This window comes from Hippocampus bargibanti, linkage group LG03 (genome assembly GCF_051943395.1).
Source record: "Hippocampus bargibanti isolate YZ-2025 linkage group LG03, ASM5194339v1, whole genome shotgun sequence".
In the NCBI taxonomy this organism is placed as follows: domain Eukaryota; kingdom Metazoa; phylum Chordata; class Actinopteri; order Syngnathiformes; family Syngnathidae; genus Hippocampus; species Hippocampus bargibanti.
Window position 1 is genome coordinate 30,115,340 of NC_142736.1, and position 17,426 is coordinate 30,132,765.

At 43.0% G+C, this 17,426-nt stretch overlaps 1 protein-coding gene across 1 annotated transcript; it reads left to right on the forward strand.

Moving 5' to 3' along the window:
* Window positions 1-310: 310 nt before the first annotated feature.
* Window positions 311-16,432, forward strand: sall1a (spalt-like transcription factor 1a). The gene is made up of 4 exons (XM_088992998.1): window positions 311-454; window positions 998-1,075; window positions 6,922-10,286; window positions 14,244-16,432. The coding sequence occupies exons 2-4, from the start codon at window positions 1,003-1,005 to the stop codon at window positions 14,691-14,693; spliced, it is 3,888 nt and encodes a 1,295-aa protein (XP_088849124.1). The 5' UTR covers window positions 311-454; window positions 998-1,002; the 3' UTR covers window positions 14,694-16,432.
* The last annotated feature ends 994 nt before the right edge of the window (window positions 16,433-17,426 follow it).

Genomic DNA, 17,426 nt, shown 5'->3' on the forward strand with positions numbered 1-17,426 from the left:
CATACAGCGTGTTCTACCGGAAACAAATTCCTTGTGTGTCCTGACAAAATAAAATATATATGGATTGTAAAATAAAAGTTCAATACAAATAAGAGTTTTCAGATTATCGAATGGAAGGAAAAATCAATAACTGTTCGTTTTGTTCGATAGGACAAGGGGCGGGTGAAAATGGGGCGGTGATGTAGGCGGGGTTCACATTCGTGACTGAAGATCGCATCAGCCAATCATAGAGTAGATGGGCGGAGATTTCTCGCTGTCCGGTTGCTGCACGGGGCCCTCTGGAAAAGTTTGTTTATTCGCCGTACGATGACAACGTGTTCGCGTGTACAAAACCACCACCTCGAAAATCGACCATTCGAGCACAAAAAAATGACTGCATTAAAGTGAATCGGACGGAGTCACGCGTGGATTTTTGCAATCGGGAACACACGTGCGAGCCAACTGCAACTAAAAGGTGACTTTTAAGTCTCTTTTTTTCTTGTTTTTGGGAGGGACGGACAACTACCTGCTTGGGGAGCGAAAGGAGGAGAAAGTTCCGGAACATTCATCACTTAGGACAAGACCAAGGTGACCAAAAAAGGGCGGAGGGGTTTCCTTCTTCCTTCTTTGCTTCCTCAAGCGGAGTTTGGGAACCTCGGCGTTAGGAGACGAGGAGACGAAGAAGACCCCCACAGTCCCTCCTTCCAGCAAAGCAAATCAGGAGCTAATTGATTAAAGAGACTTCATTTGAATAGGAGGGGGGCTGGCGAGGTGCCAATCGCCTTTCAAAGATCCCCCCCTCCCTCCACCTCTCTTACCGGCCCCTCCTCGTCGTCTCCCTCCCTCCCTCCCTCCCTGCCCGTATGATTAATCGCGAGGCATTATTGATAATCATAACGTGGCACATGCGCGTTGGATGGGCTCGATGCGCGTGAAATTTTGAGGGGCCCCTCGTTTCATTTTTTATTCTTGGTCTTCCTTGTCTCTTCTGCGCTTGGGTGTTTGCCCCATGTGCCAGTCAGAATGTCGCGGAGGAAACAAGCCAAGCCGCAACACTTTCAATCCGACCCTCAGCTACCCGGAGCCGGCCACAATGGTGAGTACCACCGGCCTCGTTTCCTCCCTCCGCCACTTGAATCTCGTCACTTTTTCATTCTTAGAGTTTTCACAGACGCAAACATCCTGGTCTGTGAATTATTTCAAGCGATGTTCTTTTTTTGCTTTCTTTTCTGCCTACTTCGCGTATGTTTAAAAAACTTTATTAGATATTTTATTTCGGTTCCACAACGCCACCCACCCTAAAACCCCTCAACCGGCTCGGACCACCCGGCCGAAGTCGCATAGACTGCACACGTAGTGAGAAAGTGTGTTTAATATTTTTTGTTGGTTGAAATATATTAACTTAATATCTTGTCCCGCATTCGTCTTGATAAACATAAGACAGTTTGCTCATCTTTCAGATATGAAAGTCATACTCATCGTGAGTGACGCACACACACGTATATATATATATATATATACGCACACGCTCAGACGTCGTAAAATAAATGTTGGTTGACTAAACAAACCCCTTTTTGTTATTAAAAAAAAACAACAAAATAAAAATATCCAAAATATTATTATTTTTTAGGTATTACGTAATTTATGACATTTTCACGAATTAGTCGTGTTTAATCTTACGTGCATGGTCACAGAAACTGATATGAATTGCTTTCCTTAAGTTTTTGGACGTTAATATAAATATAAATGAAGTGATAAATTGCAGGATAAACGTTATGGGTATTGCATCAATGCAATATTTGTTGTTTTAAGATGGAGGTTTATTCATATGTAATCAAGATGTATGTCGTTTGAATTAATTTTTTTTAATAAAAAATACATAGTTGTCGAGTTTAAGGTATGAAAGAAAAAGTATGAATGTCACATAAAAAATGTGTACAGTTGAAAGTTTTAAATAAAGTATGAATGTCACATTTCTGAAGTTGTTTTTAAAATGCATGTTCATCTATTGATATATAAGTATTCTATGACATGGCCCAAACAAAACGTTTTTTATATGAGCTTTTATTCTCATTTTAATTTTAATTTCTGTCACGTGCAAAATATCTGACTTTAATTCTGCATAAAAATTTTCCTGTAAAAGAATTTAAAAAGTGCTTCGTAACTATAAAATGTTTTTTTTTTCTCAAGAGGATGAGAGTAAAGATTTTAAAAAGCATGTCAAGATGTGTGTGCATGTGTGATGGCTCTGTGCTGTTTTAACCTTTGCCAGTGTCCCCCCTATGTGAGGGGAGACCAGAGTTCAGGGGCCAGGGTTGCCCCCCCCCTCTATGTGTGTGTGTGAGTGTGTGTGTGTGTGTGTGTGTGTGTGTGTGTTTGTAAGCATTGCTCAGAGTTCAGGGCCCAGTGAGATCCACTTCAGGTTGCCATTGACCCGACTAGTCGGAACCGCAGGCGGCCCAGGCCGGGCCTTGACACTCTTCTTCTCCTTCTATTAAGCGTTTAAGTGAGGCTCTTATCAATATTTAACCCCTATCAGAGTGGCCCCCTGGGGGGGCTGGGAGGGTTGGTTGACAAGAGCAACCCCACTTCTTTTTCTCTCTTTTTTTTTCTTTTTGTGTCCTAGCAAACAAGAAAGTGTTTGTCATTTGGTTGGGGGGGGGGGGGGGGGGGGGATGTTAGCCCATTCCTTGCCTTCCTCCGTTTGCTTTAAGTATGACACCGGACCGCAACTCTGCCAATTGTTCTTCTCCATGGACAGACTAAAACGTTCTGATTTTTGCTGGACTTCCATCTGATGTTGAGCTCCCAAACCACCCCTAAAAACACATAATGTAGGATCTCATTTTCCTTAAAATCTTCCTCGTCTTTTTTCATTCTTTTGAGGCCTTCTTCTCTATGATTCATAAACAGCGCATCCTCCTGGCAGCAGCTTTGTCTCTTGATTCTTTAATTTTAATTCGAGTTTAATCCCTGCTATTTTGGGAATTAAGCCTAATGCTAGCATCTGCGCCATGTCCTGTGTTCCACAGAATTGATTTTTATTTTTTTGTCGTAACAGTTTGACACAAAGCTTTGATTGTTTGCTCAAGTAAAATAGCACACTTTGGACACAAAGTGGAGATTAAACACCACATGCTTTTAAAAGATAAGTGAAAACACAAGGTTGTTAGCGTCACATCATGTAATGTTCCCTTCTTTAGTTTATTTGCTCAATTCTTGGTTCATTTAAATAGATTGCAAAGTTTTCCATCAAAGGTCCGTTGATGGAAAGTATCAATTAAACACGTCTTGTAGATTTGTAAAATGGGAAAAAACAGTTTTTTTTTCAATATTTAAGAATAATTGCATGTTGTTAAAGCGCTATATAAATCAATATGAATTGTATTTGTATGACAATATAATGCAATAAAATGTTTCATTCCTAGTAACTTTTATTAACTTGTACAAAAATGGGAAATAAATGATAGTGTTCAGACATCTTTTTACCTTATTGGGAGGAGTTATTAACAACAATAAAACGTTGATAATGAGTTTTGACGTGAAAAAAAATGTATGCAGAATACATCTAAATGGGGAAAAGTCATACACACTACATGTGCTTGCTTTTCTGATTTTTGTTTCAAAATGTCTCTCATTTTGGGGAATATATATATATATTTTTTTGTCATTTAGGGTGGCTCTGTGGTTTTCTTCTTCTTTTTCATTCCCAAATTAACTCCCACGAAAAGCTCCGTGTGTTCTTTTTAAAAGTAGGAGATTTGCCGTGAAAAGTTATGGTGGTGTGTTTGCATAGTTGGTCAGCGCGAGGGCCGGGGGTTTATTGTCATGGCAACTTTGTGGTTGTCTGCCGTCTGGTGGCGCGGAAGAACACCGGGGGAAGATATAATCCCTTTGAGTGCACTCCCGAGTGGGACCCGGCCGGCCCCGGGGATGAGCTCGGGGGGGGCCGGGGTCCCGACTAACCGTCCGGCCGACCATCCCCGCCGCTCCCATGCTGCGTGAACAATGGGGAGGCATCCTGTCTCGCTGTGGCGCGGTCGAGGTGGGGCGGGGGGGTAGCGGTAGCGCTGCACTTCTGCAAGGTTTCATTTGCAAATGAATTCTTGGCTCTGATGAAAGTCTCCCGAATGGGGAGGAGGAGAGCGTGCAGGAGGCAGAAGGGGGTCCGCTCACAATGAAAAGGATTCATAGAAAAATGCAATTTGTAAAGCAAAAGTCGGATGTTCAACTTTTCAATTTTGACAAAAGAGGACGATGAATGTGAAAGGAGTGCGAAAGTCCAATTCCTTAAAGCTTCTTCGGTTTAACTATGACTTTGTAAAGTTTTTGTGTCGTCTTTAATCCGTCATTTTTCTTTAGTTTGATCATCCTTCATGTGACACACGTCTTGTGATTTCTCAAACGACATTTTACCGGTTTAAGGTAATTCAATCATAGCCCCATCCAACCCTTTAACAACATTACCATCCTGGATCTTGTTTTTCTCCCCATTCTTTTTTTTTTTTTTTCATTCTTTTTCAGCCTCAAATCATTCTCGCATGCCGATAACCTGTCCAAGATGGTGACTGTGGACTGAAAATGAGCAAAGTTGACATCGAATTGAAAGTGTAATAAGTCTGTCCAATGCTTGATTGGCGGCGAATGGACAAGCGGACTTTGAAGGAGCCCTATAGGAAATCAATAACTTTCTATGAAATTTCATTAAAGGGTCCTCAAGCTGCGCCGCCTTTGCTTCCCTCTGTTCTCTTTTTTTTTTTTTTGATGGATTATCTGAAGAAAATGATGACTTTAGTTTTTGCCTGATGTACATCTTCAAACATCACCTTAAAGTGATCCGCGAGTAGTTGGCATTGATTTTGGATGGCCTCTTATCTTGTTTCAGAGGCCACTGCAATCGTTTTGCACCAAAGCCTGGCCCTCTTTCTCGCTTGTTGTAGGTTATTGTTGCTTTTTCGATCGTTTTGCGTGCATGTGTGTATGTGTATGTGTATGTGTATGTGTATGTGTATGTGTATGTGTATGAGTGTGAGAGAGGGAGAGAAACACTTCAAGAGGATAAGTCTAAACATGATTAATTGAAATACATGTTTCAATCGTTTTTGTTGTGTATGTGAGAGAGAGAGAAAACACTTCAAGAGGATAAGTGTAAAAATGATTAATTGAATTAAGTTTTTTGATCATTTTAATGTGTGTGTGTATGTGTGAGAGAGAAAACACTTCGAGGATAAGTCTAAAAATTGAATTGAAATTAACTTTTTCAATCGTTTTTTGTGTCTGTGTGTGTGTGTGTGTGTGTGTGAGAGAGAGAGAGAGAGAAAACACACTCAAAAGGATACGTCTAAAAATAATTAATTGAAATAATTTTTCAATCGTTTTGTGTATGTGAGAGAGAGAGAGAGAGAGAGAGAGAGAGAGAAAACACTTCAAGAGGATAAATGTAAAAGTGATTAATTTAAATTACGTTTTTCGATCATTTTTAATGTGTGTGTGAGAGAGGAGAGAAAACACTTTGAGGATAAGTCTAAAAATTGAATTGAAATACACAATCGTTTTGTGTGTGTGTGTGTGTGTGTGTGTGTGTGTGTGAGAGAGAGAGACAGAGAGAGAGAAGGAGAGAGAGTGACGGGGAGAGAGTGAAAACACTTCAAGAGGATAAGTGTAAAAATGATTAATTGAAATTAAGTTTTTTGTTCATTTATAATGTGTGCGTGTGTGAGAGAGAGAGAGAAAACTCTTCTAGAGGATAAGTCTAAAAATTGTTAATTTTAAGACATTTTTTTTTCTATGATGTTTGTGTGTTTGTGCCAATGTGTGTGTGCGTGCGTGCGCGTGTGTGTGCGAGAGAGAGAGAGAGAGAGAAAAAAAACCACTTTGAGGATAAGTCTAAAAATTGAATTGAACTTTTTCGATGATTTGTGTGCGTGTGTGTGTGTGTGTGTGAGAGAGAGAGAGAGAGCGAGAGAGTCAGAGGGGGAGAGAGAAAACATTTCAAGAGTTTAAGTGTAAAAATTATTCATTGAAATTCATTTTTTCGATCATTTTTAGTGTGTGTGAGAGAGAGAGAGAGAGAGAGAGAGAGAGAGAGAGAGAGAGAGAGAGAGAGAGAGAGAGAGAGAGAGAGAGAGAGAGAGAGAGAGAGAGAGAGAGAGAGAGAGAGAGAGAGAGAGATTGATGGGGAGAGAGAGCGAGATAACACTTCAAGAGGATACGTGTAAAAATGATTACCGTATTTTCCGGAATATAAGGCGCACCTTCGACGAATGAGATATTTAAAAACGTTTTCCATACATAATTTCCATACATTATAAGGGGCAGCTTCATTTTCATTTTGTTATGCTCAGAATATCTTGTTTTCTATCCTTTCACCCCCACCCCATCCCCTTTCAATTGCTGCTGTGGACTGCAAATTTCCCCATTGTGGGACGAATAAAGGTTTTCTGATTCTGAATCTGATTCCATACATAAGGCGCATCAGATTATGAGGTGCATGGTCAGCTTTTGAAAACATATTTTCTTTTAGGTGCGCCTTACAGTGCAGAAAATACTGTAATAAAATGTAAAAATGTAAAAAAATGTAATTGTTTTTGTGTGTGTGTGTGTGTGTGTGATTGAGAGAGAGAGAGAAAACACTACAAGAGAAGTGTAAAAATGTATCATTGAAATTATTTTTAATCATTTTTAATATGTGTGTGTGAGCGAGAGCAGCACTTCAAGATAAATGTAGAAATGATTAATTTAAATGATTTTTTTCAATCAATTTTCATGTGAGAAAGAAAACGAGAGAGACAGAGACTTCAAGGGGATACGTGTAAAATTGATTAAACTGATTAATTTAAGATTAGCAACAATGGAGGTTTTAGGAGATAAAGCTGCCTATGATTGCAAAACACATCTGATCATTAATTCTGTTTTCTCCTTTTTATGTTATTTTTTTTACAGGGGACACAGAACTTTGCTCCGAGGACCCCCTCCACAAGGAGTCCGACGCCCACGTCTGCAACAGATGTTGCGCCGAGTTCTTTGAACTCTGCGAGCTCGAGGAGCACCAGAAGAATTGCACTAAGAATCAGCTAGTCCTCATTGTGAACGAAAGTCCAGCCTCCCCCGTCGGATCCTTCTCACCCGGGTCCCCTCCTCTTATTCCCGACGACCAGATGAATGACACTGCTAACAACACTGATCAGACAGAATGCGGCGACCTTTCTGAGCCCGGTGCGCTGGATAAAGACGAATCCATGGACGTGGACGTTTCAGGGATGAGCAGCGGTCAAGAAGAAGAAGGCAGCCAAGTCGAGAGTGAGAGTCCAAGCAATGCGGCGGGCAGCTTCACTGGCAAGGGCACCGCCGGGCCCGCCGTCGGTACTTCCGCCATTTCTGCGCCTCTGCCCCAGCTCGGTAATCTAGCTGAGCTGGGAAACTTCTCCATGATCAACAGCAACGTCATCATCGAAAACCTGCAGAGCACCAAAGTGGCTGTGGCCCAGTTCTCCCAGGAGGGACGCACGTCCGGTGGGCCTCGGGTGGCGGTGCCCGCCCTGATGGAGCAGCTCCTGGCCCTGCAGCAGCAACAGATCCACCAGCTGCAGCTCATCGAGCAGATCCGTCACCAAATACTGCGTCTGGCCTCCCAGTCGCCGGAAATGCAGGTGCCCCCGACTTCGACTCCGGGCGCTATGGGGCCCGCCACGGCCAGCCCCTTGGCCACCCTGAGCTCCCACCTCTCGCAACAGCTAGCCGCCGCCGCGGGCCTCGCGCAGAATCTGGCCAGTCAGTCGGCCAGCATCAGCAGCCTAAAGCAGCTTGCCGCTGCGGCACAGCTACCTCAGTCCAACCCGAGCAGCAGTGAAACATCTCATTGCATCAGTACCCTGGGCCCGTCGACCGGGAACTCCCAACCACCCGAGAAGAGGCCATGCCACGTCACCAATGCGCCGCTGGCAAAACCCTCCACCCCTGCGTTCGGAATCGGTAGCTTACTCAGCTCAGCGGTGAATCCCCTTCTACCTCAACCCCCTCCAGGAAACCCCATGTTCTCCAGTTCGCTTCCAAGTGTTGGCACCACTGTTGAAGATCTCAACTCTCTCGCCAATCTAGTGCAGCAACGAAAGGGCAAGGCGCCTAATGTCGCATCGTTCGAAACAAAGAGCGCCTCGGAAGAGGCCTTCTTCAAGCATAAATGCAGGTTTTGCGGCAAAGTGTTTGGCAGCGACAGTGCCTTGCAAATCCACCTGCGCTCCCACACCGGCGAGAGGCCATACAAGTGCAACATTTGCGGCAATCGCTTCTCCACCCGCGGGAACCTAAAGGTACACTTCCAGCGTCATAAAGAAAAGTACCCGCACATCCAGATGAACCCCTATCCCGTTCCCGAGCATTTGGACAACATCCCCACAAGCACCGGCATTCCCTACGGCATGTCCATGCCACCCGAGAAGCCGGTCACCAGCTGGCTGGACAGCAAACCCATCTTGCCCACTCTGACTTCCTCGGTTGGCATGTTGCTCCCGCCGACCATGCCCAGTCTGTCCCATTTCATCAAAAAAGAAGATCACTCGATAGCCATAAATAACCTTCCGGTTCTTTCCACGACAAACGACTCAGGTGCTTCTGAGCCTTCGGCAAAAAGTAGCAGAGGATCCGAAGAGGGCGAAGGTGCAACCTTGCCTACCTCAAATGGGAAAACTGAAGAAGGCAGCCATTCCTCAGGCTTCGTGACCGTCGAGAGCACCGCCGAGTACACCACGTCCAACAGCCCGCCCATGTTGACAAACCCCCTCATGCCTCTCATGTCGGACCAGTTCAAGGCAAAATTCCCTTTCGGGGGTATCCTGGATCCTCTCCATGGCTCAGAGACCTCCAAGCTGCAGCAGCTGGTGGAGAACATCGACAGGAAGGTGACGGATCCCAACGAGTGCGTCATCTGCCACCGGGTGCTGAGTTGCCAGAGCGCCCTGAAGATGCACTACCGGACTCACACCGGGGAGAGACCATTCAAGTGCAAGATTTGCGGCAGAGCCTTCACCACCAAGGGCAACCTCAAGACCCACTACAGCGTCCACAGGGCCATGCCTCCTCTTCGAGTTCAACACTCGTGCCCGATCTGTCAGAAGAAATTCACCAACGCCGTTGTGCTACAGCAGCACATCCGTATGCACATGGGGGGGCAGATCCCCAACAACCCGTTGCCCGAGAACTACCCAGAATCCATGGTCTCCGACACCGGCTCGTTTGACGACAGAAACTTTGACGACCTGGAAAACTTCTCGGATGACAACATGGAGGGGATGGAGGAAGGGCCCGACAGTAGCATGCCAGACACGCCGAGGTCGGCAGACGCGTCCCGCGACAGCCTGTGCGACTCCCCGGTTCCTCTCGATATGGAGGTACGAGAGCGGTCCCAAGGAATGGACGCTGGGGAGATCCGAGAACTCAAAGGGGTGCCCAATGGCTTGACGGAGGGGGATTGTCTCACTAACGACTCCTCGTCTCTCGGCGGCGACGTGGAAAGCCAAAGCGTCGGGAGTCCGGCCGTGTCTGAATCTACCTCCTCGGTGCAGGCGCCATCCCCTGCGTGCATCCTGCCGCAGCCTCGTAAATCGCCAGTCTTGGACGAAAGGCATCAGAAGACCTTCCCCGTGGAGCCCACCGCCCTCCTCCACCCTCACCCTTCCAACATCGGAGCCTTGGACCTGACATCCGTCAACTCCTCCAAGGACCCCCTTGGCATGATGTTCCCCTTCCGCGAGCGCAGCGTAGCCAAGAATACATCTTGCGACATCTGCGGGAAGACGTTTGCGTGTCAGAGTGCCTTGGACATCCACTACCGAAGCCATACCAAAGAGCGACCTTTCATTTGCACGGCCTGCAACCGGGGATTCTCCACCAAGGGCAACCTCAAGCAGCACATGCTCACACATCAGATGCGAGATCTTCCTTCGCAGCTCTTCGAGCCCTCCAACGCCAGCGTGTCCTCCAGCCCCACCCCGTCCCTCCTCTCCGTTGGCTCCCTCGGAAAGCCGGATGTCAACGGCTTCCTGCACAGCCTCCACCCGGAGACCAAGGAGCCCTCCGCTCCTGTTTCCGTAGCGGCGGCCGCCGGGATAGTCACATCGTCCGCCTCCACTTCGCCGGTGCTGTCGGCCGCACCGCCTCGCCGGACGCCCAAGCAGCATTTCTGCAACACTTGTGGCAAGTGCTTCTCTTCATCCAGCGCCTTGCAGATCCATGAGCGCACGCACACCGGCGAGAAGCCCTTCGCTTGCAGCATCTGCGGTCGAGCATTCACCACCAAAGGAAACCTCAAGGTATGCTAACAAAAAGTTGTGCTCGGGCATATATTCCGTTTTCTATCTGCTGTCAAAGAATTTCACTTCCTCGGATGGGGGGAAAAAAAGGCTTTCTGTGTTGAGGGTGAAAAATGAAGGAATGAATCACTGATGGGAATTCGGGACGGTTACATGTTTGACCCCCATTATATTTGTTTCTTTGCTACATCAGGAATGCGCAAGGGTCAGTTTGACCCGCCGCATGTTCAATTCTGCAAAACAAACAAACAAGCAACAGAGCATACTGTGAAACATATTAGTATTCAGTCAATATTCATTCATTGATTTTGTTTTATATCAATCCCAATCCCAACCTCAATACTTTGTGTGTTTAACTCATTCACTGCCATTCACAAATTTATTCGGGAATTAAAAATATGACGTAGAGCGCCTTCCCGAATTTGTTCGGATTTTGTTTTTTCTTGTTTGGGTGCCACAAAAATGGACAAAATCCGTCTTCAACTGACAGTTAGGACGAGAGTGGGTAGGGACCCACTCTCGAGGACTTGCACAGTGCAAGAATCCAAACTAGGGCTCAGAAAATCCTACTGGACCCTCCGGACCCTGCCCACCACCTTTTCCAGCTACTTCCCTCAGGCAGGCGCTACCGATCCATGCGCACCAAATCCAGCAGACATTTAAACAGCTTCTTCCCCCAAGCCATTAACTCTTTGAACTATTTGAACTCTTTCAACAGTAGCCCAAATGGAACTGTATAGTGCCACTTAGCAATTTTTTGATGATGATACTAGTGCAGCGTGTTCTACCGGAAACAAATACCTTGTGTGTTCTACATACTTGGCAATAAAGATGATTCTGATAATAATAATAATAATAATAATCATACATTTTCATTTATAAGCCTTACAAAACTCTCAAGGTCACTTTACAGTCACAGGATAAGTTTTTCTGTGGGTGAGCAGCGGCAGCCACATGCACCAGCGTTCACTCAAATAGAATAGAAAGACAAATAGATAGCTAGTAAGCAAGAAAGCTAGCTAGCAAGCCAATAATAATAATAATAATATATAAGAATATATAGAACAAATCAAACTTTTTACAAATTTTTACACATTTTTTTACAAATCAAAATTTTAGTTCTAATTTCACTTTATTTTTTTGTGGGTGCAGTGATTCTAATTGAATCTTGGACAATTAAACCTGCAGCAGCGAACATTTCTCATGTAGCAAAACAAACATAAAAGAACGTTTCTTGTAGCGAGTTGAGAAACTTTGGTGGTGGCACACCCGCCTTGAAAGCGGACAGTATAATCCCCCCCCTCCCCCAAGTCGTGCGTGAGAGTAACATATTAGGGCTCAGCTGAAGCGGCTTCCCCCCCTCCCACCAAAATAAGATGTTTACCACCACATGCAGCGAACCGCATCGCTGCATTCAGGGTGTGAAGCCGTTTTCATGTGCAATGCAGTATCACTGTTATTATTTTTTCCATTGCATCATCACTCGTTTGCATTCCTCCGCTAGCCTCTGCGGCGTGTGTGAAAATTGCAAAACTCTTATAAAGGAAGGTCGTTTGCAAGTTAAAATATCATTTTTAAATGTTGATAAGAAGAAAATAAGGACAGGTTTGATTCAACTTTTGAGGTTTTTGAAATGAAGGAAAGTTTTCATTGAAATTTTGAGGTATTCAAATATTGTTGTTTTTTTTATGGGGTCACCAAACGGTTTTTTTTTTTAAGCTGAGAAAAAAAAAACTAAAAAAATTGTAGGCCCACGCGGGCACAAGTGGGTCATTTACAAAGTCAAAAATACATTTTATATATTGACAATAAAAAAAGATACATTTTATTACATTGTTTTTTTAAACCTCGTCGTGTTTGGCGACAACAAATTAGAAGTTATCTATTAGCTAGCTAGCTTTCTATCTTTTTGACTAACTTCCGGGTTGAGTGAAGGCATCGCTAGCTATCTGTTAGCTATCTATTAGCTTGCTAGCTTTCTATCTGTTTGAGTTACTTCCGGATTGAATGAACGCTGGCGTGAATGGCTGCCGCTGCTCACCCACACAAAAAAAATACTTGACTGTAAAGTGTCCTTGAGAGTTTTGAAAGGCGCTTATAAATGAAATGTATTATTTATTTATGTATTTATTTATTATTTTATGTATTTATTTATTACACTGTGCAACATAAGAGTAGAGTTTATTTTAATTATAATAATCCTATAATTAATAATATTTAATGTATAATTCTAATTAATGTAATTATATTAATAATTTAATATATATAATATATATAAAGAATAATAATAGTAATAATAGTCACAATAATAATAATTATACATTTAATTTCTAGGCGCTTTTCAAAACTCTCCCGGACACTTTACAGACACGGGATAAGAACTTTTTTTTGTGTGCGGGTGAGCAGCGGTAGCCATTGATTATTGTCACATTATCGAAATAATCATATTTGGAATTTGTGCGTGTGTGTGTTTGCATGTGTGTGTGCGTGTGTGTGTGTGTTAAACACATTGAAGTTAAGTTTCAGAAATCATAAATCGGGAGATTTTCGAACTCGCGACTCTGTGGTGCTTGTTAAAATAATGTGAGGGTTACAAAAGTGTAAATCAGAAGTAAATAAAACACAAAAATGCTTTCATTGTTTTTTTTATACATTCAATTAGTATAAAACATTATTTTGTTTTTTTACATATTCTTTTGTTTCACCTTACAAATAATTGAAAGTATTGTGGTCAAAAGCAAGAGTCTCCCGACCAAATCGTGAGACTCAAAGGACAACCGACACCATTTTTTGTTTCCTAACTGGCATCAGAAAAACGTTTTAAAGCATCTAAAATACCCAAAACACGCAGGCTGATATTTTTAGTCAAATGCAAAACACCAATAAAATGAGCTAAAGTGTCCCAAAACTACTTCAAAATGACTTCGGAAATGGCGAGTTTCAGAAGGTCCCGCCCCCTTGTTGGTGACGTCACGCCAAGACATCTTGCCTTGCTCGAGAATCAAAACAATGGCTTCAGATTCGGAGATGCTTTCTTGTTACTCATCCAGTTATGAATATGAGTCAAATAGTTCTGAAGAGGAAAGCATACATGTTTGCAATCGATTAAAGAAGTCCTTCCGTGTCATTTTGAGGCATCTGGACTCCAAAGTAGCATCCCAGAAAATGCACAAGATGGCGCCCAAGCTGTTGGAAATGGGCTGATCTGTCTGCTGGGAATTTGTGTTAACTAGTATCAAATAGTAGTCTTGGTGCAACACACAACGATTCACCATCGCGTTATTTATGTATTTTCATTCTAATTTCGCCATCAACATGGAGTTTTTGTTAAAACGACCACTGAGGATACACACAGTTTGTGAGTGCTCTCCTGATATGTTTTGACTCCTTTTCTCTGCCTTCGACGCTATGCTGGAGGGTTCTGATAACTACTAGTTCGTGTTGTAGAGGATGGTTCGAATCGAAAAGTATTTTCCTTCTAATTTCGCCATCAACACGGATCAACACGGTGTTTTTAGATGAAAAAAAAAGTACCCAAAATGCATTGTGTGTCGCTTTCTCGGTCAGGGGCGTTCCAAACGTGACGTCACGTCAGGCATCGTCATCAACTCGACAACAAGACTTACTGAATATTCAGCGCGAGTCTTAAAATATAGCTATATGCGGTGGAATCTTTGTAAAATACGCTCAGTAGAAGTCATTTGAAGTGATTTTACAAATGATGGACACAACTTGTCCGGAGGCATCGGCTGTCCTTTAACATGTATGGTTAAACATGTCATAATTCTTATGATGCACCTTTGTTTTGAGTTAACCAAACATTTACATTTTTTAAAATTGATTATTTTTTTTTATATAAAAGTGTTTGGTTCAGTTTTTGGGTGGTCCGAAGAAGGTTTTTGGACCAGAAAGAGGAAGTCGGGTCGTAACTCCATCTTGATTTGATCTTCCTTGCAGGTCCACATGGGCACCCACATGTGGAACAGCGCCCCCGCCCGCCGCGGACGGCGGCTCTCGGTAGACGGCCCCATGGCTTTCCTGGGCGCCAACCCCGTCAAGTTCCCAGAGATCTTCCAGAAGGACCCGTCGGCAGTGTCGCGGGTGGGCGCCGGCGACCCGGCCAGTTTCTGGAACCAGTACGCCGCCGCCTTTTCCAGCGGCCTGGCCATGAAAGCCAACGAGATCTCCGTCATCCAGGGCGGCGGCCTCCCGCCCATGTCAGGCGGCGGCGTTGGCAACGGCGGCAGCTCGCCCGTCGGCGGCCTGACGGGCAGCTTGGGTAAACTCCACAGCGCCGAACCCAACGCCGCCCTGGCCGGCCTGGAGCGGATGGCCGGCGCGGAGAACGGCGCCCACTTCAGGTTCACGCGATTCATGGAGGACAATAAAGAAATCGCCACTAATTAGACACACAGAGGACAACCAGAACTGTGAAGACAAGTCTGTTGGATTATTTTTTGTTTTGTTTTGTACAATGTACATGTTCGAGTTCCCGGGAGCTTATTTATTAGTGGCTATAACCGTGCTTGAGACGCAGTGGACGCATTAAAACAGTTAGGCAAAACGTGTGTACGCCTAAGCGTGCGTGTGCTTCTTCTAAAGACAATGTGTGATAGATACTCTGACTTTTGGCATTAAATTATTTTTTTCCGTGTCCCCCTTGTAGTGTTACATAGCGATGACGTCTGCCTGTAAGATGCGAAAATGCTGTAAATAATGTACACTGATCTTCTTGTAGACTGTCTGACGTGATGTTCACAGACCCCCAACCACATCCCCCTCACCCCATGCCCCACATATTATTTAAGGAAAACAAAACATGGACATTGAGACATTTCTTGATACTTTTTCTTCCTGATTGTTTACTTCCACCTCACCCTCAAATACAGCGATACCTCGGTTTACGAACCCCTTGGCTTACAAACTTTTCGGTTTACGAACGTTACATTGATGAAAATTTTACCTCGGCATATGAACTTTACTTGGCATATGAACTTTTTTCGGACACGGAGCTGCTGCCTCAATGAGTGATGTGTCGTTCGCAAACTAACGACAAAATAGCAGCCGACTGTTTTTGTCTTCTATTCCCCGCCCCCAGTCTCCGGTTAAAGCCACGTGATTGGTCAAGAACGCAGCAGTGAGGGGTGTGGTTTAAAGATTTCAGAGACAGGCAGACGATAGTGAGAGTTTCAACTTTCATAGTTCAAAAGCAGAGTGTACACTGCAAGGTTAAAATATCCCATCAATCAGGCTCCACAAACAACCCACACAAGCCATATGAATAATTGATGCAAAAAGTTATCAACCCAGCTAAAGAGAACACAATTGATGAGGAACTAGATACAATTATCACAGAGAAAGCACCTACAAGCGATCATTCCTCAAAATGGTGAGAGAAGGTTGCGTTCTTCATCAAGTGTTTAATGCTGATGAAACGACCATCACAAAGGTAAATAAAATGACTTTATCATAAAGTACAGTTAATTTCTTTAATTATAATACCATAGCACATTTATTATACATAAAATAAGGTATATTTTGTGTAGTTTTAAAGCTTAGAAAGTAGAAAATTATGTTTTATGGGGACCTGGGAACTGATTATTCTCAATTTAATGGTTTCCTATGGGAAATTATTTTTCGGGATCCACACTTTTCACCTTATGCACTGTCTGCGAACCAATTAAGTTCGTAAGCCAAGGTATCACTGTAATTGAAACAGAAACAGCCAATCATTCTCTACAGTGCTGCTAACGTGGTGTGTTCAAGCCCCTCCTTGCCCCCCACTCACCCACCCTGTCCAAAAAGAAGGCAATGTACATACATGTCAAAAAGAAGTCCAGGGGACACACAAAAAGGATGGATAGTGTTGTTGTTTTTTTTATAAATACATATATATATATATATATATATATATTGGGGTTCGACAAACCTTTCGGACTGTTACATGCACTTTCTCGGAAAGGTGGAAGATCTTTAATGGGTCCAGTTTCGCTACACTTTAATACCTACTAACAAAAAAAAACTCTAAGATACTGTAATTCTTTACTCGAATAATAATCAAATACATCAGTTTTCCAAAAGAACTGTTCAGTGTTTGTGTTTGTGTGCTTTTGTATTATTCGGTATCCTTTCACGTAAAATCGCATACATCATTAAAATGAAAACAATAAAAAAAATAAAGGTTTTATTTGGCCCTTGAGTGGTTGGCAAGTCCATGGTGTACCCCTATGATCAATGTACGATAAATAATATTTTAAAAATCGTATTTAAAATCGAATGATGCAATTCAAAATGTATAGAGTTAAAATGTAATTGTGTAATTTCTCTGGGGGGGATGCTACAGAATGGTTTAAAAAAAACACATAATGGCTTCTTTGGACAGTCTGACATTTGCCCACATGACACGAATTTTCATGGTTGGTGAAATCCCCCAAAAAAACTAAAGTGTCCTTGGTTGGTGCGACCAGTTCAGGGTGTACCCAGTCTCCTAACTCAGCAGGAATCAACTCCAGCACACCAAAATACGACTGAGTTGATTCGAAATCTGGAATTTCATTAAAAAAATACTGTTTGTTTATCAAAATAATTGATCTTAATATAGATGTCTAAAACGTTTTAAAACAATTTTTAAAAATCCAAATGAATGTGTTATACCAAAAACAATAGTTCACATCATTTCAGATTTACCTTTCAAGTATTCTTTGAAATTAAGCAGAAAATTCAGTTTTCAAATCTATTAAAAACAATGCTCTTGATGTCAGAAGTATTAACTAAAGTACTGTATGATGTTTTAAAACATTTTCACATAATCGTTTAATACAGTATATCATTTATTTGTTTTATTCAGGCAAGGAAACAGCTGCGTTTTTACTCCAAATGTAAAACCATAGGCACTTTCGTCACACTCAAACATAAGGAGTTATGTTTGAATGTGACGAAAGTGCCTTCCATGAATCAAATTTTTCCATTTCTTTTGAATTATTTACTAAAATATATTTTTTTAACTGCCTTTCCCCGTTTTTTAGAAAATGGGTGGTAAACACGTGCAAATCGACATTTCGTCGCGCATCTGCTCCATTAAACGGCCACACACAATACTTTAAGTCTTCAAATGCAAAACATTTTTAGAAATTCGTCAAA